Source organism: Patiria miniata, unplaced genomic scaffold, assembly GCF_015706575.1.
Source record: "Patiria miniata isolate m_02_andy unplaced genomic scaffold, ASM1570657v1 HiC_scaffold_1, whole genome shotgun sequence".
NCBI classification, from domain to species: Eukaryota; Metazoa; Echinodermata; class Asteroidea; order Valvatida; family Asterinidae; genus Patiria; species Patiria miniata.
Window position 1 is genome coordinate 18,837,804 of NW_024037047.1, and position 25,522 is coordinate 18,863,325.

Sequence of the window (25,522 nt, forward strand, 5' to 3'; positions counted from 1 at the left end):
ATAGAGACATGCGCCATCGCATCGGGTGAACACATCTCAGTTGCTATGGTAACCAATGCGTGACGTAATCGGTGATATCCGCGGTACTTTTTTGTCATCTGCGATTGAGGTGCATTGGTTTCATACGCTGCTGGAAACTTGAGGCTATAACTGCATCGCGACCAACATTGGAAGACCTTTGGGTATAATTCATTAATTCTTGCATTAATGATTTTGTGATGTCTAAAATAATGACAAGTGCTTTTGTGAATTATTTAAGGAACCCATCTCCCCCAAACCAAAAAAACATGGAGCATTACTCACCATCTAAGACGGTCAGAGCTAGCAACCATTCTTGTTTGACTTGAGTCGTTTTTGGAAGGGTTACTGGAAATTATTTTCGATGTTTTCAGTTGGAAGAGTGTGCAAAAGCCCAAGATGGAGTATTCAGCGTTAATTACCAGGAAATAGAAATTCAAAGTTATGCCTTATGTTTCGATTATGGTAAACTTTATGATAATGAATGATAACAGAGAGTATTAAAGACATTTGCTTTTCATGCATTTTGGTCGTTTCCAACAATCACACCTCTCAAAATCCACAGAAGAATGTTCAAAGCCTAAACTGTTTGAAGTTTCAGCTCAGTGCACGTGGATATTATACTTTTCGAGAAAACACTTGAAAGACCACTCAGTGTGAACAACCTTTTTTGGATCACGATACACAATTTCGTCAATAGCAAGTTATTTCCAGAAATCAGTCAATGTTGACCAATCGCTGGACATCACCTAGATTTTCTTGATTTCTTCTAAATGACAGCAGCAAGCCAGACGGAATAATTTCACGAGACGTTGAGTACCGGTACGATCTATAATCCAAGTAAGCTTTTAAACAATTCTGTAGGATATTTTTGGGATGAATGCAAATGATCTTATATGCCTTTAAGAAAACAAGTTAACATTTACACCCAAATCTCATTCTGGTATGCTTTTGGCTCGTCACAAACGATGAACAAAACAAAGTGCACAACAACAAAAACATGGTTCGTTTTCTGACGGCATATCATGAAGATATCTGACATATATTTTGCTGGATTTAGTTTGCTTTGTGGTCCAACAGGAGTGAACGTGTAAAGTTGAGTAGATTTCATGCAACGAAGACGTGGCATGACTGGTGTATACATGAGTGTGTGTTTTCCAGAAGCAATGATTATACATTTACACAAATTATTATAAGTGGTACCCAACTCTCGTTTTACTTAGCTTATATAGGCCTAATGTGTTTTTCGGCTGGAAAAGTGTAAAGTTGCACATTTCATTCGACATAAATCTCTGTATTATTTCAGGTTTTTAATTTCTCTTGGCGTCAATCCGATATTTGTGCGCATTATTCAGTCGCCACATCTGTGTTTCTGAAGATGACGAGAATAAAATTAAAATGGAATTGAATTCAGCTCCCACGATATGAGAAATGGACGGACGACTTTCTATGAATACGGCGTAATTGTTTTTATTCGTCTTTTTTTTTTCGGGAACTTTGAGTTTGAGAAATTGCATTTGGAGGATTTTAATTGAATTCAAGGATACTGACACGGAAAATTGGCTGGTATTTGAGTTACTTTTGTTTATTTATTATTTTTGTAGCGAACGCGCCGTTGAAACGCTGTAGCTCTTAATCTATTTGTGATTTGAGAATGCTTAAATTGATTAATATATTTTCCCCTCAATAATGTCTTGTGCTTGTCGGACTTTGAATTCTTTAAATCTTTCAATTTTTTACGGAATGACAGAAGCGAAACGACAGAAACAATGGCAATACACAGAACTGAAATAATTGACATATTCTATCTATAGGCCTAAAATAAGTACCCAAAACTATCACTACAAAAAAAGATAATTGGATTCAACCTGTCACTCTGTAGAAAGGACGATGACTCTTCAGAATCTGAGGTTGACTAATGTAAATGATGAAATGCTAAAATATACAGCAGCTTCCACCAAGCTTAAATATGCAACAACCATGTAAACTAAAAACCTGGAAATCGTCCCATAGGTTTCAGATCTCTTACTGCAACGGCTGATATTTATTGCCTGGCCAAATTGATTGTTTCTGTAGTACTGTTCAATATATCATACTAGTGCAATGTTCCTACCGGATCCCCCGGGGTATATGAATCTATGTTATCTAATAGTGACCAGCGTTTCCCTCAGGAAATCCAAATATTGCGTCCGGGATGATGGAGACGTTTGTTTAGCTGTTTGATCGCTGCGTGAATTTATTGAAGGCAGGCTTATTTTTGTTTTGCGCGAATGAAAACTATCGACCATGATTTACATCAAAGTTAATGGGATTATCTGCTGTAAAAGTTTGTCAGCAAAACTGGTAACATGGCAGATAACTGCGCCATTACAAACAAAAGGTATATTTCCGAAATACTTTTTTTCTGGGGCTATTTTAGGCGCGGTTCTAAGTTTGCAACTAAGGCAAAAGATCGAGCTATAATATTGTATAATTTATTGTTGTTTTATTAAAAGATAAATCACGGATTACTCTGATCTGATTCTCCTTCGAAGAAATACTTTGCCAAAAATATATCACAATTTGACGTTTTCAGTAATGTTCAAGTCTTCTTACAATGTACTAACTGTTATGCGTAGTTCTTTATATAGTGTTGTGTACTCGGTACTCGTTCTCGAGCTCAACTCGAGTACTTTTTGAGATTACTTGAACTTGCATGTACTCGAACATCAAAATAATCGAACTCGAATTCATGGTATTCGTACTCGAGAAGCAAAGTAGTTGGACTCGACTATTCGATATCGTGTTTCATCATCAAAGTACTCGTACTCGATTAAAAGGACTCGGGGGGGGGGTCAAGCAATTTAGTTTTGAATGAAGTATAACAACTCATTAGTTTTTATGCATGCAGGGTGGAAGAACTGGCTTTCAAGATGTCTTGCTCTGAAGTGGTTTCAGATTCCACTCACTACTTGAGATTTTAATTGTTTTTGCCTGAGTACTCCACTTGAATACACGAATGTCCAAGTTGGATTCGGGTACCTACTTCCGTTCGCAAGTGTCAAAGTGCTCGGATGCTAGTGGTACCCGATAGCTTGGTACTCGGCAGTACTTTGTACTCTGATGAAAGTACTCGACTATCCAACATTAGTTGTTTGCGCTGTGTAGTGGAAACTATTACTGTTGATTTACAAATTTCCTAAACCTGAAAATTCACTCACGCCTTCGTTGTGAGCATCGAGTCATGCGTTAATTTTGGTGACTGCTCTGTGTTCCGACACCCCTATGTTCCAACAACCTGCACATAAGATTGTGTTACTCCCGGTTAGGGTTAGGGTAGGGTTAGGAGTAGGAGTAGGGTTAGGGATAGGAATATGACCAGTGGGAACATTGGTGTGTCAGAACATAGGTGTGTAACCTAAATTTTCTGCATGTCCGTACATGTGGCGTATTCGACAATTATAGTCTCATTATGGGTTGTACCCAAAACCTCAGAGTATATTTTGCAGTTTTAGGGCGTGGTATACAGCATTACCGGGTAGAATCAGTATGGTGCCTATGATATAGCGATGAGTCTTGCAGTGTGTCGCCTTCAGGGAATACAACCAAAAATAATGACTTTCAAATCCAGCATCTTTGATGCATTGTCGTTTACAGTGTGTTGTCCAAGGGGACTCGTTATAGACCGAATTACGTCATTAGTCCACTACAGATTCATTATCAAAACCGCAATAGCATCAAACATCAAATGTTCTTAACGGGTGTTTAACTTCAAAATACAGAGTTCATTTTTGAATGGAAAACAACTCACTATGAAGTTTCAGATTGATTGTTTACTAAACTGTATAATTCTGTGTCGCGGCTGGTTAGAGTATCAACTGCGATTTTTGAGACTTGCACAGCAAAATCAATACCGATGTTTTTGGTTAATTCAAGATGAACGACTGGTCAATCTATTTATTTCGTCAATTCACAATAATACTAGGAAATCAGAGCGCAAACCTTTGCTAAATCCTGCAATACTTCATTCTTTGACACGCTTGGGAAGAATATTTGCATGACAATGTTTTCATTGATGAATTTTACGTACGATCAAAACGATGTTGTCTTTGAGTTGGAGTCGCTGATTTTTGTTTCTTCAATTCGAATCGATTTATTGCAATTACTCTCAGATGTCGTTCAAGGGCGCATCATGCTTAATCATCCTCCGGTTCTTAAATATCTTATTTATCATTATACCGAATTTGATTACCTTTTAAATCGATATAGTTTCTTGGAATTATGATGTTGGCAGCGAAGTCCGAAAAAGAATGATTAAAACAAAAATCATGAAAATTAATTGTGTCTACTGGCTTTTATTATAATTGTTTCTTATTTTTGTGTCAGTTTTAAGGTTTTTTGCCTTCGATTTTGTTTCTTATTTGTAAGCAGGTATTGATTTACTAAACAAGTGTATTTTTGTTCTATTCGGGCAGTCTTTAAACTGTGAGGTATAGAGCGTTGCTTCCTTTTTTTCTCGAGCAATTGTGTTTGGCAGCAATGGCCGGCTATCTCCCTTTTAAAGGCATATATAAGATCGTTTGCTTTTTCATGCATTTTGTTCCTTTCCAATAACAACACCACTCAAAATCCAAAGAGGAATGTTCAAAACATAACCTGTTGAAGTTTCAGCTCAGTGGATATAACACATTTCGAGAAATCAGTGAAAAAACACGCACAATATTTTGATCACGAAACACCATTTCGACCATAATACACTCCGTATTTCTAAAAAAATCAGCATTGATCTTTGGAAATCACCTACATTTCTTGATTTCTTCTAAATGACAACAAGCAGGCGCGGTTCTACGGGGGGGGGGGGCTGGGGGGGGGCTGTAGCCCCCCAAAATTTTGTCTAGCCCCCCCCCAAATAAATTCCGTAAAAAAAAATTGCATTAGCAAAAAGAAGGATTGTGATGTACATTATGCGAATGGTCTCCCCCTAAAGAAGTAATAGCCGTGACAAGGGTGCATTAGTTAATATAGTGTGAATGATTTTAGGATTTTATTGGCGCTCCCCATTAAAAACATTGCATGAGCCCCCAGGTAAATTTAAGCAAGTAGTTTTAATAATAACTAGGTAGGTTAATGTTGGGACAAATGCAAATGATCCTGGCTTTATAGGCATGATGGCTCCCACATTAATGTTTTGGGATTGTGTTTGTACCATTTTTTTATTGGCCTGCAAGCTCTTACTGAGAGAGTTGGAGCACTCATCTCTTCCATCCAAGATTCTTAGATGGGTCATAAGGTCATCAGAGAGGGTGTTCCCTAATCCATGCAGCGTGCTCGATTTGTGTGCTGAGTTTGTCTTTAATATCAACGCACATGCGCGCGTACGTGCAGTTCTGTTTGAACCACATCACAAAAGCCGTGTCTGCGAATGCGTTATTATATAAATTAAAAAAAAACGAAGCTGAGACTGTCAATTCGTTCGAGATTTAAACCGTGCAGACGTGCGCCTGGTGCAAGGAGGTAAATTCATCATGCGGGTAATCGCAGCACGAGACTCGGTAATGAAGGCGGGAGATAAGATCGCATTTTATTAGGTTTGGCCCGCTAATATTACGCCGCCTCGCCTGTCCGTGCTGATATACAACGTCACTTCACATCGCAAGCAAATTCAATTGGAAGGGCAACTCGTATAGCATCGTCTGCTGCAGACTAACATGAACAGCAATCGGCGGAATCCGAAATGTAAAGACAGAATGTTTCGTCTTTTTTTCTGTGAATTCTGCAGGCAAAATGGGTTGGGTGAATTATTATATTCTCTCGAGGAAGCACAGCCTATCAGCCAATCTCGCTGAAGATTCAAGGCTGTAGCTTTAGGCCAAGTTGATGTAACCATGTTTGTCTGATATATCATTGCACAAATGATTGTATTCATCTTTTCTGTGAGTTATTGTATTAATAAGAACCGGCCAAACAATGATTTAACAGAATGGAACTATGCTTTGCAGTTTGCTTTATTTTGTAGCATCAGGCCTAGCATCGCTTTTATGGATATGACTTTTGCGCGTCTGCTTTGAATCACGTGGCCGTGAAACTCTGAATACCGTGATCGTGCTCTGAATCACGTGACTATGTTTGCTGCCCTCAACCGTGCAAGACTAATGATCCATATTCAATGCAAACTAAAGAAAAACGTACACTCGTCAAATGGTTTTGAATTTTACAGCCGTCAGTATTTTATTCAATCTTTCCTTCGAGTCTGAATCTATTCAGCAGGAAAGACAGGAGCCACTTATCACGTTGAGGGAAAAAAAGGGAAAATATCCGGCGGTTTGGACAAACAGGAGAGGATATTGAATTCTCCCTCGCAGTCCATCTTAAATTTCATTGGAAATAAATGACGTTTTACCTTCTTATTCAATTACACGCGTGCGCCGGTCCCAGATTTTATTAATTAAAGGCAAAATAGGATCATTTGCCGTCCATGCATTTTGTTCGTTTCCAATAATAACACCACTCAAAATCCAAAGAAGAATGTTCAAAACCTAACCTGTTGAAGTTTCAGCTCAGTGGATATTACACTTTTCTAGAAAACTCTTCGAAACCATGCACAACATTTTGATCAAGAAGCACGATTTCATCCATTTCCAAAAATCGGTCAGTCGACTGAGCGTTGGAAATCACCTACATTTCTTGATTTCTTCTAAATGACAGCAGGCCAGACGGAATAATTTCACGGGGTGTTTAGTACCAGTACGATCTTTAATCCTAGTAAGCTTTTTGATAATAAATTAGGTAGGTTACTTTTGGGATAAATGCAAATGATGTTAAGAGGTGATTACTTGACAACTAAGATACGGATCTTAAAATATTTCGAAAAACAAATGGTGAATATTTTGGTACTAATAACCGAAATTGCTCATAATTTAAAATATAGAAGCCCTAATACTAAATTAGAACCAAGATATTTTAGTCTCTGTTCTTTGCTTTCAAAGTCATTCATGGGAGATGTTTCTAAAGATCGGAACGCTTTGGCGGAATTATGACACTTGCTTATTAAATCCACAAGGAAATATAATATGTAAAGACCGTTAGGCCTATTGCGCCACAAAGATGTAACCCACACATGAATGCATGCTATGTATATATGTATGTTCTAGTATTTTTCTTGTGAGAGTAAAAAAAGTGTATAACATTTCTATTTCTTTTACAGTGACCCAATTTAACAGCCTTTCCCGTTTTTATCTCCACTCAATCGTGCGCGTGCAGGCGACACACTAGACTGAGCACTTGTTCTATATCACTGCTCCGTCCGGCCGATTTGATTGGCCAGCAGCCGCGTGCGCGTGTTCCGATCATGCGCACTGAGACACTGAGTAACACGCGCTTCTGCAAACTCGGAGCGACAAACACCAACCCACCAAATTACATTTCTGCGTGCTCGCTCAAACATCACGTGCTTTATCACCGTCTCAGGAAATATCAAAGCGATATTTATTGAGTGAACCAACCCAACGTCGGATTACACCACAATACTTCATGCTTTATGATCAGAAGTAACTCGCTTTTATTTTTCTTCTCTCGAAGTTGGAGGGCCTCATCTCTGAAAGATTTAATAAAAACCTCTTGGTTGTTTTTGCTCCACGCACAGCGAGAGAATGTCATCGGTAACGCAGCGGCAATCGCCGAGTGTTGCTCGGTGTTTGTGGCGTGGATCATGGGCGCAGCTCGTGCTGCAAACCACGCTACTCGTCCTACTCCTGACCACGCAATACAGCACGGCTAGACCCGCTCTTATGGACTACCTACCGACGGACGAGTTGTCTCAAAGATCGGCAGCTGATACCAACTTTGAGGGGATGGATCTGCGAAGTCTGTGCGCCCGTACGCGCTCGGTGGAGGTGCGTGTGCTTTGTAAACTCACCACGCGGGGCGATCGTTGGTCGGAAGTCGAAGGAAGGAAGAAACTCGTTAATAAAAGATCTGGTAAGAATTCCTATATTTTTTTTCGAGGCCTTGAATAATTTTAGTCAAGAAAAATACACAATTTCATTTCATAATTTAGTTTCATTTCATTTTCAAAACTTAATTTTTAGTTGTGGAAATTACTCGTATGAAAATCTCTTGGCATCCATGACACTTGCTGCTTATATCAAAGAAATGAATGTGCATTCTAGATGCTCATAATCATGCATGCCTTTGTTTCTTTCATTTTTATTAGTAAATGCTGAACATCGACTCTTTTACACTTTAAAAATCCGAGAGAATCGAAGTGATCTCGACGCAATTTATATTGAAGCCGTTATGTTTACTCTCGAGGGAGTCACTTTCGTCACGCTTGCACGCCGATCTGAGCGAACATTATTGCGAACTTCCCAACATAAACCGAATTCACATCGGAGGAATGTAAATGAAACCAAATGCATTTCCGAATAACGTTGCTGCACCAGATTAGATCATTCCGAATATTCTGGAAAATCATCGGAGTTTTATTCACAATAGCTAAGGTGAACCTGGCGCATTATTTTTTGTTGCTTATTTAGTTTGCCGATTGTATAGCGCCTAATCAATAACGAAACCTCGATGTTTTACAACTTAGAAAAACACGTTAAGTGCAGTTCCGCAGGGCAAGCGATATTTACACGATGTGCGCAGAATGTCAGTTCAACAATTTGCTTCAAGTTGCACGTGATTTTTCGTTGCGTCCGAACGACTTGTCTGCGCTGAATTAGTTCACGAAATTCAAATGTTGATTTTATCTCAGCTTTGTCAATATGCAAATCAATGCCGGCAGTTTGAATCGCAATCAAGACAGTAACTGCTAATATTCCTCACACGATCTACATCCATGAACTACATTACAATCATTGCACTGTCAACAGCAGGATTCTATCACTGAGCTAGATCCTACACAAAGATGTACTTTCTCTGTACTTTTGGTTCCGCATCGCTCACATTTTCTCACCATTAATGGCAATTTTACACCTGACGATAGCCATGCATGCGTTGAACGCCTTCACCTGTCTCCGCGTACTTTTCCTGCGGTAATGTTTATTGGTTTCCGCTAAGATAACTCGGTCATTTCTAAATTTGAAAGAGAAAGGTTTAATGTGACATTTCAATGTTTTCGTCTTCCAAATATAAATGTCGGCGGTTTTACAGGCATTATTTAGATCGGGTAAATAGAACTTATCAGCGATAAAACAAAGCAAACTGACAAGGTTGTTTTAAAATATTAATTAATAGGCCATAAAACTAATTTAATGTGAGTTCTCAATGTTTTCGTCTTTCAAATATATGTCAGGATTACATGTATTAGTTCGGGTAAAATAGAACTTATCAACGATAAAAAAACAATCAAAATGAGAAGGTCGTTTTAAAATATAAATAGACAAATATAAATAACAACCTGTACTTTGAACCAACAGAACACAAAGTGCAAGACAGACAACTGCGTGAAATGGAAAATTAACGAACAAAAAAGCATAAATCTTTTCACTATTCTCTAACGATCACGTAAATTGTACCCTTTATTAATTAAAGTTATGACCGCGTCCTAACAACAAATGGAAACAAAAAACATGTAATGTACAAATTAACCGTTAAAAATTGTAATAAAGTGTAACGATATAGATTCCAGTATTTATTCCAAGGCGTTCGAAAGAAGTTTGAACTAATTGATCCATTTTTGTCAAGCTCCAACCGTACCCGTATCCACGACCCCACCGCCCCTTACAATAGGTTAAGGACTCTCACTTTCACGAGTAGATAAGTCAGGAATGTCCAACAACTTGACAAATAATTCCCAAGAATGTTAATCGTCGGGGACAATTGACGGGCGAGCCTCCCGGCTACCCGTCGCCACCTGTCACGTCGGCCGTTAATAGGCCTAGCGTAAATTCCACCTGCAGATTACAATGGTGTTTGTCGCGCATTTAAGACGCGCGTGCAGGGTTGGAATGTGAAGTGGTGACATGACTGAGTGAGATCTCAATGTTATCAAGAAGACGTTACCTTCGGGCAAGAATAGCATAGCACACGTGACTTGGGAAGATGGTTTCGTAACTAATTTGCGTAATTTATCGAAAATCATTGACCAAATTCTCACCCTGATCAGATGTTTATGAGCACGAACTGCGAATGACAAAAACTGGAAACAAACTCACAAGAATTGACTTTTTTTTGGTGGATCTTGAGCAATATGAAAATTAAAAGTTTGAACTTAAAAACAATATTCACTGTCACAGTAATTTGAATGTAACAATTATCCATTTCTGTATTACCTACAAAATGATGGGATCTCCCTTGAAATCCAAAATTGCCAAGAAGTACTTGTATTACCGAGTAAACAGTCCATAATGGTTATCATCATCCCGTACTGTTTTCACTGATATCGCCTCGCCCGATAGCGACAAGTACATTACCAGATGTAGTGAGACGAAAATGAGTTTTAAAAGCAACATTCGTTTTCCGCTTCATGAAAATAAGTATCAGAAATCACCCGGTAATATTGGAAAGCGACACCGTTTTCCCACGCTTGAATTGCGTTCTTCAAAACACCTTCAAGGCGAACGACTCCATTTTATGTTTTCGAACAGAAATTTCTGCAATCGCGGAGAATATTGCATTTCAAATTCAAATCATTGACTACTATTGTTGTAGGCCTCGTGGGTGCGTGGATTTCCATGTGAAAAGCAACAAGCAGTGTGCAATTTTGAAGCGCGGTCGAAAATAAAAAATTATCAAATTTATATAGCGACGCATGGCCAAGAATTTGACATTTAACGTTTCTACTTGAGAACACTATTAACGCATATTAACATGCCGTGAACATGTAATAAGCTACAGACGCGGTTTTGTGTATTTCCGTGGTTCCCATGGTAACCCCTCCGTCGGTTCCCTTTGATTACCCAGCGAGCTTTTTCATTGTGTTTTCTAGTTTCCACGGCTGCCTTTTTTATATTAAATTTTCATCATTGTCGTCTGGAATTTAATTAGGTCATCTCTGCCGTCATTATCATTTAATCTAAAAGGCAGTAGAAAAAACACCGGTAGTAGACACTCGAGCGTGTCTTTAATTTTGCTTGGATACGTCCCAGAATGTACATCATAACCAAGACAATTAATGTAGGCATGAGTCCAAACAAAAATGAAAGCATAAAGTAATTGCGATTTTCTGTGACAGTAAAGAAAGGACACACCCATTTACAGTTATTTTGAGGACATGATCCTGCAATACTGGATAATAATAAGCACTGCCGTGTAGAATAAGGGGGGGGGGGGAACCTCACATTCTTGTTTCTTATACCGATTTTTTTAGAAATATTTATTTTTTATCCCCAAAGATATGTCCTTTGATAATTTTACCGTGATTATCATTCGATGAAAACGAATTACAAAAAGTGCCAACTGCAGGACTCCGTAGCACGCCGTGTCATGTTTGTTTTTACATTTCACCTGGGAGAAATCATCTTCATAATCATCCTTTTTATTGATTTGCAACGTGGGCAATTATTGCATCTGTCTTGTCGGAGAGGTCTTCATCAGTCTTCCAATCAATAACTAGCTCATTAAAATCCCGTTCGCAAGGCTAGACAGAGCAAATTACTTATAGTTCGTATGATAGAGCATTTCCTGGATGTTTTGCAGAGTCGGCAAGGCATGTGCTAGATATCGTTTATGTCTGTTTATTTGTTTCTTTCTGGCAATGAAACAACGATTTCTCGAAAAGTGCCCAAGGCACTGTAGCTCACAAGCCTGACGAAACCTGTAGAGAGGAGACAATGAAAAGAAATTACAGTTTTAGAGGTGGGAGAAAAAGCCCAGAAGAATATTCTGGGGAAAACCCACAGAATCAGTCAGGGACTGAAGACCCGATCTACATATTGGCCCAGGCAGGAATCGAACCCAGGCCATAGCGGTGGAAGGCGAGGAAAGTAACCAATGCGCCAACCTGACTCTTAACAGTGTTAAGACAATTTGATGCGAGATGCTGTTTTCGCTCAGATCTTGAGGCGAGCTGCTTCCAACCCACGAAACCAGAGCCGTAAGTCTCAGGTCTCGTTGACTAATTGTATTTTCTCTGCAATCCAGAAATCAAACATGTACTGCAATCCCGCTGCTAAAAGGTTGAGCTCCATCTGCCTGTTCATATTTGCAAGAGGCGGCGCATGCACTACACTCACTGTATCAAATTCCTCCAAAATCCGCTCGGTATGCACATTTTATTATGAGAAATTAAAATATTTACCAACGCGTAGTTCAAGGTAAGACAGGTCTGCTTTATTGACATCCGGTTGATGTATTAAGTTAAGCGTGGAATGGGGTTTTGATGGTCATGCAGACGACATTTATTGGGTCGTAAAACAGGCCGCGGTTCGTTGTTGTTACCACAGCATGTGTCCCCAGAACTTTAACCGGGCTATGTGAAATATATTCAACGAAAAAGAAAGTGATTACACAGATTTGAAATAGAGAGAAATAATTAATAAGGAAAGAAATACATAAGGCGCATGTAATTATAGGAGCGCGCCAACATACTCGTGAATTTTAGCAGTCACGTGTAATTTGCTTTGCTGCTGGGAAATAAAAATGGTGTCAAATAATAAATCAAGTCAATTTTTCCCCTACATTTTGTTACTCTTGTTATTAATAGAACCGAACAAATTTTTATCAAATTTTAAAAATCTTATTATACTTTACACAGGCAAAAAACCAAAAATTATACACATAACAATTATAGGTCTGCGCCTCGCAACAAAACTGTGTGATGCTATTTATCATACCTCTATACAACTGTCACGTCAATGTTGTTCATTATATCAATTATCAGAAACCATGGAAACATCACAGGCTCTCTCAATGAGGAGTAACGTATTTGCCGGACGGTTAGCCTTGATTATTTTGAATCTCTCCCCCACCGGCCAATGAAACTGACCCGGATTTCGTCACTCGTGAAATCTGGTTAACAAAAAGGGCCTTGCGCGACAGTCTAACAAGCAAACTGTCTTTTATTCATGTCCAGGGGGATATGAAATCGAATTTTCTGCTTTCCCGCCCGGTCGCCCCAGCTACTCAACCGAGAGCCGGCCACCGACTAATTCTTTAATGAAAACTGCAACATCGCTCAAGTTATCATAGACTGCCACCGGTCCTCTGGTTTACTATCTGTCGCCGAGCGTTTAGAACTGATGACGCAAAGTTACTTGTCAATTCAAGTCTGAGTACAGATTGCCGTTATAGTTTTCAGTAATCCTACTTTAACAGGCAGTGCAGATTGTTCGTGCTATATGTGTCAACAATTTGTGATAGCAATGTGCAGGCTTGTATAAAAAAAGGCCATCTGTTCAGTGACGTCATTGACAGTGACACGATTATTTCATTAAAACTTCATTTCGAGTATTGTTCCTGTGGGATTTCGTTCATTTGCCTTTAGTCGGCAGGATATAAGAGCTTATCGCTGACTGGTGACTTCGCAATATAGTTATACGGTGAACTACAGGGTGAGTCCAAAAAAGCGGAACCCAAACCTTGAAAATATATTTCATATTTACAAAAATATGTAGCACCAAAAATAATAATTTCTGGTAAGCCGATTTCCTAAGCTACTTTTAGATGAAAAAAATACTGAAATTGCTCAATTCGTTCAAAGTATATCACCATTTAAACACAAAAACCTTAAAACCTCTTTCGTCCAAAAATGGAATTTCAAGAATCGTCGTCACAATTGTCTTCAAACATCACCAGCGATAAAACCTCAGGTTAAAAGTTAAAAATATTCAACAAAGTCCTTTTGAAGGCTCGCCTTTTGCAAAAAAAGGGGATTTTGTAAATCATATTGTTTGCCTAAGCATGATTGTTAATAATGATATTGTGTACTGTTGTTGACAGTTGTCGAAACAAGTTTTCTGTGTCAGTTTCTTTGTTATTCCAAACAGTTCCAAATAAATTGGGGTTTGTTTTGTTTAACGAAACAGGTTTTTAGGGTCATTGCGTTTAAATGGTGATATTCTTTGAACGGATTGAGCAATTTCAGTATTTTTTTTTCATCTAAAAGTAGCTTATGAAATTGGCTTACCAGTCATTTTTATTTTTGGTGCTACATATTTGTTTAAATGTGAAATATATTTTGTTTGGGTTTGGGTGCCGCTTTTTGGACTCACCCTGTACATTGATTCTCCAATGATTGGACAGATAATGAGACACGTGACCTAAATAAACCAATCATCGTTTTAGTGCCCGTCATTTTTCATAAAATGGCGCATTTTCATTGTGTTCAATCCCTTTCTGGGATTCAACTTAAGGCCGCATGTCAAGAAATGGAAGTGACTAATTTCCCGCCATTTTCTGTCTTCTTTATTCTCCTGTCCAGACTCTTCGTCGTTGTCTGCGTTCCAGCGGTTACTCAGCCAACTCCGAACGGCTTCGGAGAGCCACTCAGAGGCGTTGCAGCAGCTTCAGCAACTACGAGACATGGGCGTCATTGACGAGAACAACCAGGTCATCAGTATACCCGCGGACTTGCGAGCGAAGATGGAACAGCTGGGTTAAAACGTCACTTCAACGACTGCACGGGGAGACTACGAGCTTGACATTTCTGTTGTTTCGTCATCAAAAGGTTTCTTTAGGCCTACATAGAGAAAACGCGCTTAATGAATGGACAGGATCCTTTGTTTCAAAGGCCAAACAAGTGTTTTTCGAGTTGAAGGGTGCTCTGAATGGTTTTGAAACAAGTAGCAAAAAGATGTCTACCATGGTAACGGTCGATACTGCGCATGTGTGACATGGGTCAAAGCGCACGCGCATAACGTGATTGGTCCAAGTATTCCCTCCGTCGGTAAAACCTGAAATTACTTCACGGTATAGAAAACGCTGGCCGTTATCGGCCACCGTATATTTAACAACACTTTAAAGATATTTTCTTGTTATTTATTCTTAATTTGTCATTATGACCAAGAAGACTTTAGGTAAAAGAAGTTTATGCGAGGATTATTGAGGCCTAAATAGCTGATGACTCGCAATGTATGTATATAGTGCACTAAGTGTCGTTTCTGAGGAAACAAAATTAAAACTTGCTCTATATTTTTCCGAAGCAGAAGTTAATGTGTATATTTTCTTGCTTATGTATTGTGCTAAAGCTTCTCACCTTTTTCTGTAACCAGTCCTTTAAATGACAAATGGTCCGGTAAAATACAGCAGCTTTAATTATTGTAGCGCTTGCTCGATTTACACTGTGAATGGTCGAGGTGTCGCAGCGTACAAAAAGCATCTGTCAGTATAAACTCCCTGATATCACTGTGTGAAGCATTTGCACACGCAGTGGCAAAGTCGTGAAGTTCCTGTGACAAGATAAAAAGAAAAACGTTGTATTTTAATTTTAATATTACTGCCTTGGCCGACTATACCTATCCAACGTCAGAGTCACGAAACGACTTTGTTATTAAATACCCGATATTCGGGGTAAAATCAAGACAAAAATGAACCACAGTAAAGACGGTTCAGCAAATCAAGGATTTATCTACGTAGGTGTAATATGAAGGTTTTGGCCAAGAATGCCACAAATACAGAAGATGCAAATTCAATAACGTTGTAACCATATTATACCGCAACGTCACCGCGTTGTGTGCGCTTCTATAATGTACGACTGCTGAAGCCCCATTTTTAATTGAAGTGCTGTTTGTTCAATACGACCTTGCACTAATTTCGTCCGCCCCATCGTGACAACAAAAAGCAATTAACGCTAGCTAAGATTATCCCAACAACAAGATCGCCATTAAATTGACAAAATGTATTCATGTGTTTATAAGGCAACTAGAACCTCTGGCATCAAACAGTCGTTGTGTTGTTAGCATTATTATTTGTATTATTATTAATATTGTAAATACATTAAATCCAAAATCTGATATATTATATTATAATATATGTTTGTTTTATCTGCAGGAGCTGTATAAATTATTGTTGTTGTTATAATATGGACTGATATGATCGGTTATATTTTATTTATCTGCAACTTCTCTTGTATTTCTGCTGCTGCTTTTTTTGGCCAGATTTACATTTCTGGCATCTTCTAATCTATGTATTTCGCTTTAAACTCTATTATTATTGCTGTTTCACATCTTTAATCAACCATTCCAAACTCAGTACCGATGAACCTCAACTCGAATTTGTTTTCGAGACTTTGCCGTCATTATGTTTAGCTTATGTATTTTTTTTTTTTGGCAGTTTCTTTTATATTATGCCTTTATCAGTAACATGTTCGCTAGATTTACACAGAATATAACGTCATTTATGTCAATGTAAATCGCCACGTGTTGATGTTTTAGTGAGAATTTAACAGCAACAAACAATTGCTATTGGAAGACTCACATTGTGGACATCTTGGTCACATCCCCAGACTGCGCGTAACTTATTGATGGATACTATATGGATAGACAAAAGCACTGCCGGAGATGCCAGACTAAAATTGAAACTGGTACTAAGCGTCTTTTTGCGATATTGTTTATGGGGTGCGTGGGAACCAGGATGACCACTATGTGAAGATTGTAGCAAGCAAGATGTACACGCTTTTGCTCTTTACTTTTAAAGATGTATAGACTGACAAGATTGAATTTAATTCAACGACACTTGACTTAATGTCCAGCAGTACAGTACTTTTGTGTTTTTTTGCAGCAGTGTTTGCCACGCAAAAAAAGATAGAAACTTGTAAACTGTCTGCCATCTTATTGAGAAAAACCTGTTGTAGTTGTATGAACATAATTTAGTCTGTAATGTAGACTGACCAATTTTACGTGACGATATTAAGTGTTATCGATAACACATTTTTGACGCCAAAATTGTGGGTTAGCGGGAAAGTTTCGTCTGATATTTTTCACGGATATTTAAGATCTGAAGTGCGACGTCCCGTGTCATGAGCAGCCCTACAGGCGGGGTAAACCTAGGATTTGCTGTCAGCAGAGGGTTGATAGACAGGGAAATAGGCACCCCAGAGATTTGAGAGTTTTTGTCTTGATGAACTCGGAATAATCCAAAAACAGTGGGGAAAACAGCTAAGTCTATTTGCAAACGAGTCGCATTGTAGAAACCTTATCCCTTAATGGAATTACATTTGTAACGAATATCGAGCGAGGCTGCTGGCAGGATGGTCACTGATGATGTCACGTAGAGTTTCCGCTGATGGGTAGAAACGAGAGAGAGAGAGAAAAAAAAGCGCGCCAAATCGACCCAAATGGCGCGAAAACTAAAACCAGTGTGTTGATGATGTGTGGCGTGTATGCATGGAGGTGTTCCTTACGGAATCAAGTCTAGGTGTTTGTGACTGTAAACAGTCTTCTTCGTTTAAGGGTTTTTCCTGTAGGGAGGCGGGACTGGCTAACGCGTTTAACTGCTCCTAATTACATTAATTTCGACACGTCGGTGCTATCCGATCCGGCAGTAGCCTTTCCGGTCAAGTCTAGCGGGCTGTGCACTTTCACCAACTTGCCGGATTGATCCGAGGTTTTCAGGAACAATCTTCCTCGCAAATTGTCGCTCTTAAAAAGTGCATCTCTGCCAATGATACGCAGTCAAATTCTTCAATTGTCTCTCTGGTTTCACTCTATTTGCATCGGATTTTGCCGCGAAATATTCCCTGACATGACAACAGTTAAAACGGCGCGCCTATTTGTATAGTAATTCTGCCTCTTTTTTTCCCTTTTCGGCTCTGGGAAAAAAATGACAACGTGTTTGATGTCCTGTCCGTAAATTTGCAGAAAGTGTTAAGCTTGCATTGCCGCTAGGCAAGCCATTACGTGGATTTGAAGAGTTAAATGTTAGAAAGTAAATGATTCGATTTGCTACAGCTTCGCTTCCGTACAGTAAATCGTAAGATAGGCTTTCCCAATACAAGTCGCAGATAGTGTCGTTGTGACTACGCGGTTGTAGTCTGCGATGATGTCTGTACCGATCTGCGATGCCGTTACGATTGTATAGAAGCGAGGCTGAAGGCTTGTGATGCAAACATTTAAGATTGTATGTAAACGTACATTTAAAAGACACAACAAGGCGAAATGTTGACATTGCATTTTGTGCTGATGACGATATAGTGATATTGGTAGAATAATTAAAACCACTAAGCATCTGAAATAATTTGAACTTTGACCTCTGTTGTCTACTTTATTCGTTGTGTCTTTCCCCTCCCCTTATAAGTGTGTTCGTTAATTGACATTGTGTGAATGTTCGTCTTTATGGTCTATCGTCCAGTAAGCTTTGTGGAACTGAGCTGCAACAAATGACAAATGATCAACGAATGGCAAATTATTGATAGAAATTAGGAGGATCTTGGCATGATGATTCGACATAATCAGTTTCTCTCAATTAAGTTTGTTTTCACTCACTCCCAACGAACGCAGACATAAGATGAACACAGAGTTTTTGTTTGTGTTCTGCTGTATATATTTCAGACGGTCGATCGCGTTTAGCTTGCGGGTCTCCGTGTTCGAGTCCCGCCCTCGCACATCGTTCTGGATTTGACCTTATTAAGTCCAGACAAACTTTGGCCGGGAGCGAATTTGCAATGAGAGAAGACAATGCAGCAAATAAGAACTTCTAGGAGATTCGGAAGTCACGTGATATCGCTAAACATGAAAACGATCGTCTTTTGTAGTAAAAGGGTTGAATCTAATTAATATTTCAGACAGGGAAAAACCCTCCCGCACTGGATCTCATGCATTTCAATTAACCACAGCTTCAAGGGAAATGAAAATAACTTATCAAACCTTCCGGTTTTTTTTGTTGGTTTTTTCTAAAGCGCATCTTGATGCTGGATGAAGGCTACCGATTCATGCCAATGATTTTAGCCTTGTTCTGTTGTTACGAATCCGTAATAAAGAAGATTTACGTAGTTGTTGACTCTGATGTAATAGAAATTCCAGCCGATTTCCTGAAAGAACAAGGATATTGGAGTTTTATTTGTCCGGTTATTCTTGCTGAAAACACCTTCAGTGTCCGGTTGGAGGAGGTGGGAGGTGTGTAATGGACAGAGATGTCCGGTTGCCCGGATGTAGGCTGACCATCGGCGGGACTAATTGGATGAAAGTGGAAACTTGGCCACCAAAACGACCAGAGTAAACGATTTCCATGCTGCTCTTGTAGCACGCTATTTGAATTAAGAATTTAGCACAACATTTACCAACCCGGCACGTTGGCAAAACTAGACATGCATATTCATGAGCCTAACACGCGCGACTGTGGCATCATAGGGTACAAGTAGCTGATCACAGAGAGGTCAATGTCATGTGACAAAAACTGCATCCTACATGGAAACATCAACCCTGAGCACTTCCACCGATGACGTCATTGCATCCATAATAACGACACAAATAAACTGTTAACACATTACACCTGCCAAGAAGTCACGTGGTGTATATCAGTTAAGACATGGTACTAATTGATTCTACAAAGCAAAACATGTTTCTCAGCAATATTTTCTACCTTTAACATCAGGCTCTGTAAAATAATTCCGGCAGACTGGGAACGAGTTAGCAAGCATCCAACCTAATCACGTGATAAGTTGACTTTCACTGACCCCACCCCTCCCCCTCCCCTACCCCACGGGGAGCCATTCCGTTCTTCGGGTTATGAATAAATGACATCCTCTTCCCGGATCCCATATTGCATTATTTTATTTTCCTCTACGGGTCGACTGTTGATGACTCTCATCTGTTTTTACTGTTTCCCCCGGCGATGCAATACACACAAATATCTAAATTGCAGCTCCTGCACTTAAAACTAATATCCTGGCACGCAAGCCGTGCCTATTGGGAACAGACTAAAGTAGGCTCTAATTCTTTTTATGGAGGTCTTGGTCATCAACTACAAGATGAAAATCTGACCACGCATCCGTCAAAATTGTGATAGGAATTTCAACTGTGGGGTTTATTTCACAGCGACTGATGGTGGGCGTTACGGTGTGAATTTACCGTAGTAAACGTGACAGTGTACGGTGGCTCTTGGCCGCTTTCGCTGCAACTGTTAATGAGTTAACAGCAGTGAAATAGGTTTGATTGGGGATATTACATAATAAACGACAACTTCACATAATGGATGACAACATCGCATAATAGGCTAACAGCATCTCAATAATAGTCTATAATAACCCCATCCTCATGATGAACAAAATAAATTTGCAAGTTCGGCGTTCCATACAATGATGCTGTCTTGCCTTAATGAATGGACATGTCTGTCAGGATTCCTAATTCCGGCCAAGAACTATACAATTTCGTCTCTCGGTAATTAAACTGTTAGATGAGAATATTATTATGACGACTGTTTCATGTTAAAGATTTTACTCGATTCACAAGCCAACCTGTTTGTGCCAATCAATCAATACGTTTGTTGTTCCATGGGGTGCACCATTCTCTGAATTCCAAAACAGTGACAAAAATTTCCAATTTAATTTAAGCATCAGATTTCTTTAATTAACGCAACTAGGTCATCATTCCGGTCACTGTAAGATGAGAAACATCAAAATACAAATATTTATTGCAATATTGTAATTTTCCAAGACACGGCACAACAAAAATGACGTCACGGAGTGAAACTCGAACCTATTCCCAATTTCCACTTTTACCTTCCTAATTTCACAAATCTTCTCAGTTTCAAATATTTTTGTCGGGTCGAAATCTGGTTCAGTGCGCCACCCCACCCCGCCTGCATCCCCTCATACATATGTGCAGGACACATTTTTAAATCGGACGAAGAAAAAACAGCATCTCCTTGTCACAGATAAATTAAATTGTTTCTAAATTTCCTTCTTTGCCAAGAATTGCCCTAAAAAAAAGAATTGCGGTCCAGAAATGAATTCTACCGTTTCTGAAAAAAAAAAAATCCTTTAACACTATGAAGTTTACTGGAAGGCATCGAAAGATATTACTTGACCTCCATCATTTTAATTTGACCACTCCCGCCTACAACGCTTTCTCTGAACCAACACCTAAGCATCTTCACCGACACAAACATTCGATCAGACAAGAATATTACCTTGAACATATCAACGGAAGGTATTTGTTTTTATGACGTCATATTCTGTTGTCCTATGACGTTCAATGATTGGATGACGTCACACAACTAATTGCATCAGAATATTCTAGGTGGATCTGTATAGCAACATCACGCATGGCGATATTAAAAATGGCAAGCTTCAGGAACAAGTGGGTATGTATGACCTCAACGAGGCAGGGCTCAAGATGTTCGGATTGTCATGATGATAAGATTCGTATTATATAAAATCTCCTTTTTAGGGCTTTAAGTATACTCTTGGAAAAAAATTAAATCAAAGACAAAACAAAAATTAGTTAATATAAATACAACAACTTCAGTAAGTTTTCGGTAAAATAACCCAAGATGCCTTAAGATGATAGGACGAATTGCTTGTCTTCGTTGATGTAGTAAGTTTCAGGTGGTATATTCAAAACGTCGCATTTGATTCGCGAGCGTATAATGTATACAGGGCAGTGACACATAAGTTGCGACAAGAATCGTTTCAGTTTCCGGACACAACATGGCTGCGCAGCGATGCGTGCATTGTATGCAAGCTTCATCATTTCATTTGGTGTCCATATGAGAACAGGTTTTGCTACTCTGCGGTTTTTTCCACAGGGATTTCATGTAATAATAATACACATTTATAACTTACAGTATTGCGTGTAATTTAACAGATCCCTACATAAAAAACTACCACATCTCCATTAAATTTTCCTTCCGCAATCAAGAACAATGAAGAGTAATTGTCTTGAGCCAAAGAATCAAGATTGATTCTCGCATCATTACTCAAGCCAAACTTCGCCCAGTGAGCTCCGGTGATGATGATTGCGGATCATAATACAACTCATTTATTTCACGACTGGCTGATATGCGGAGAACCATGGGTGAGTTTTATTGAAATCTGGGTAATTTGATAGGAAAGAGGGCAGAGATATTGAAGACACAGTATGTGGCATGCAGCCAGTCATACGACGGAACTCATTATTATTATTATAAATTAGGTTTTTTTTTATGTCGGCTCCTGAGCAGTGGCCGTCCGTCAACTAAATTTTGGTCTATTGATTATTTCTAATTTTATTTGGGAGCATAAAATGGTTACTAACAATATTAAGAGCAAATTTGTCATTTGATGAGCAGTGCTACTGGCAAGATTTTCGTTCTAAGAATTAGGGCCTTTAGTGAATGCATGTCCAGCAGGTTTTATAAGTATTGTGATAAATCCAGCCAGTTTTAGATGCAGACATGTTTGGGAAACATTAGTGGGAATTTAATTTTTCTTAATGCAATTTAGTTGCAATTTAATGTTTAAATGCAATGTAATGTCCTGGCGGGCTCCATCCGGATATTGAATTTTGCAATGTTTAATTTGATTTGAGAAGGAAGCATGGAACTTAGAAGGATTGGCATAAGTACTGTTTCTTCAAAGTTGCGAATGGGAACTGTTAGGTGGGTAGTTTTGGAAACAACGCAGGTGAGAGTCACTGATCTCTATATAAAGACTGGATAGCTAATAAAAAACCGCACAATGTACGAATTTGACGCCATATTGGTGAGACCGGCTGGTGATCTACAAAGGACAAGTTGCCGTCTTTATAGACAGCATGATTTCTTTTGTAACGTCGCGGTTCACTTGACTTATATTTTGGCCACCACCACTGACAAACTGACCAAGGTTTTATAACTGGAATTTTTCTAACGTCGTGGTTAGTTTTATAATGCCGCAAATCACTTTTTCGGCGTTTTTGAAATAATAATCACTACGGAAATGTGTCCCTTTTAGAACATCATAATATGTGTACGTGACCAAAATGTGCGTCAACTGTTGATACAACGCGCGCGTATTTACGCGTAGAACGTTCGTGTTATACGCGGCCATCTTTGTGAGACCGGGGGCGAATTGGTCAATATGCAAAGTCTACTGTGTGAATGTTGTATGCATATCCGCTATCCAGTCTTTATATAGAGATCAGTGGTGAGAGTATGTACGCTGCAGTGGCACATGAAAATGAGACAAAATCGTCTCAATATCTGGACACAAGATGGATGCGCATTGATTCATGCCATCATCATCCTCATCTCGATAATGCTCAATGCAGTGCTGGTACGGGAATCATTTTGTGTCCATGGAAGTCTAGTTTTTGCAACTCTAAGATAAATCTACAATGACAGTAGCAGGCTACCGGCAGGTTTGCGTGTAATTTACCAGGTCCCTACATATCCGGACAAACGGACTCTTTGCCCATTAATTTTCCTCCCGCAAGAACAATGAAGAGTAATTGTCTTGGGCCAAAAAGAATCAAGATTGATTCTCGCATCATTACTCAAGCCAAACTTCGCCCAGCGAGCTCCGGTGATGATGATTGTGATCATATTACAACTCATTGACTTTACAACTGGCTGAGTTGTGGAGAAATAGAGTGAGTTTTATTGAAATTTGGGCAATTTGACATGGAAAGAGGGCATAGATATTGAACACACAGTGGGTGGCATACAGCCATTCATCCAAATGAACTAATTTAATGTCTTGAGTTGATTCGTCATGCCTCAAGGAGGATCGGTTGATGTTTCTTCCACTGTTTTTCCCTTCATTTTTATTTGAGAGCATGGTAAATGGCTATAAATAACGATTAGATTTGTTATTTGACTTACTGTCATATTTTAAAGATTGATGTTGTTTTCTAAAAGACGGTAGCTTGTTTATAGAAGCAATTTGACAAGTTCTGTCTTTTTCAGTTGACGAATGAAAAAGGAATTGATGGAAAAAGATTAAGTGCAAGCAAATTGGGTATATAGACGTTAATCAATATTTATATATTTTTTTGGTGGGCCATTTAATTTGTCTATAATATAATTGTATTATGACTATATTATTTTACATTCGCATGAAGACTTCAATAATTGGGGGTATATTCTAGCTCAGGCGACAATCAAATTAATGAGGTTAATTTGTGTAGGTAGATATAAAGTTGATAATGATGGCCCACTGTTTTCGGTAAATTTTAAAGAATAGGACTCCGTCAGACACAAATAGGCCATCCTAAGGACAGGTTGAATAAAGCACATTAATTCAATCATCCAGAGATGGGGGGGGGGGGGGGGACGTACCATACTTTCAATAGGAGCGTTGTTGAATCCGATGATCATGGACACTATATTACAGAATAGTGTGTACATACCCCCGTACCCCAGCTGGCTCAGTCCTAATGTTGTGCACAGGCGGACATCATTAACGGTACAATTGCAGTTTTTTTGGGTGTCAGAGCACAGGGGGCGGGGGGGGGGGGTTTACATAATTTGTACTACATTTCTATGCAAAAAAAAAATGAGTCAGAGCTGGGGGGGGGGGGGGGGTCTCAACCCTCCACCCCTGGATCTGCGGCTGCCCACTATTAAAAAAACCTCAATTAAATATAGAATAATAACCATGTCAAAACTACGGGGTCTTTATATGCGATATGCGTTGGTCGACGGTCAAACCGGATTGCGAGAAAAAGTTGAAAACTTCCATGAGGCAGTCGATGTCTTATCAGCTTTAATTATACCCAAGAACCTTATTAGGACAGACCGTTAGATTGCGGTTTTACGGGACGGGGAAATCCTCTTCTTTCAAGAGTAGGTGCCAAATATTTGTGAAGAGGATTTCCCATTAAGAGTGTGGCGGCATGTCTTTGATTGGTGTTATGTAAACTCTCAACTATTCCTGGAATTTACTTCCGGTGAAGTGAAAGGAAAAGTTCCGGAATGGTTTTGTATTCCTCGGTCGTGGTGGGGGCAAGGACGTGGTAGGCCGGGGGACCTCCGCACGGAAAAGTTAACTATCCTGTTTCCAAATCCAAGCTCAAAGGGCCCATTACAGGAATTTTACTTGGGAACATTATTTTGTGCAACTTTCTACTCCTCTTAAATGTATGAAATCAACTTGACATCCCTTTTGGTTAATCTAATTTAAAAGTGCACTTCTTTAAACATTTCTAACAAAATCCATGCTTTTCGGGACAAATGAGGGCCTTGTTGCCGTGATGTCATTTCAGGAAGGCACCGTTCATTCTAGAAGTTTTCTGTTCAAATTGTGAACCCCACAAATTTGCTCATTGAAAACCTTTGTGAGAAAAGTTTGCTCATTGGCTTACTGTCATGTACTGGCACAACAACGAATCACAAAAGGAAAGAAAGAGTTAACGACAGGGAAATATCCAAAATTCTGGCAACTTTTTGTACTGAAACTAGTTGTAATGAGGTTTCTGAAATGACATCGTACTTTTGCTCATGAATTTATGGAAAGTTTCATAAGCTTAAAAACCAAAAAATCACCAAATACCCTTGAAAATAGCAAACTGAAAATTGAAAATAAGGTTAAATGGGACACAAAGGTACATTTTCAAGGATTGCATTTTCGTTCACTCCTTTTCATGGGTTCGTTGTTGTAGTCTCTTACATTTCAAGTAGACAGTTTCAATGTTATTTCGGTTGTGTACTATATGAACATAGCAAAAAAATAACTGAACAAGTTGTGTAA

General features: G+C 39.1%; 1 protein-coding gene across 1 annotated transcript; it reads left to right on the plus strand.

The window, feature by feature from the left end:
• Positions 1–7,406: 7,406 nt before the first annotated feature.
• On the plus strand, positions 7,407–15,746 carry LOC119724599. Its single transcript, XM_038195715.1, has 2 exons — positions 7,407–7,974; positions 14,360–15,746. Exons 1-2 carry the CDS (start codon positions 7,647–7,649, stop codon positions 14,536–14,538), a joined length of 507 nt encoding a protein of 168 aa, XP_038051643.1. The 5' UTR covers positions 7,407–7,646; the 3' UTR covers positions 14,539–15,746.
• Positions 15,747–25,522: the final 9,776 nt, after the last annotated feature.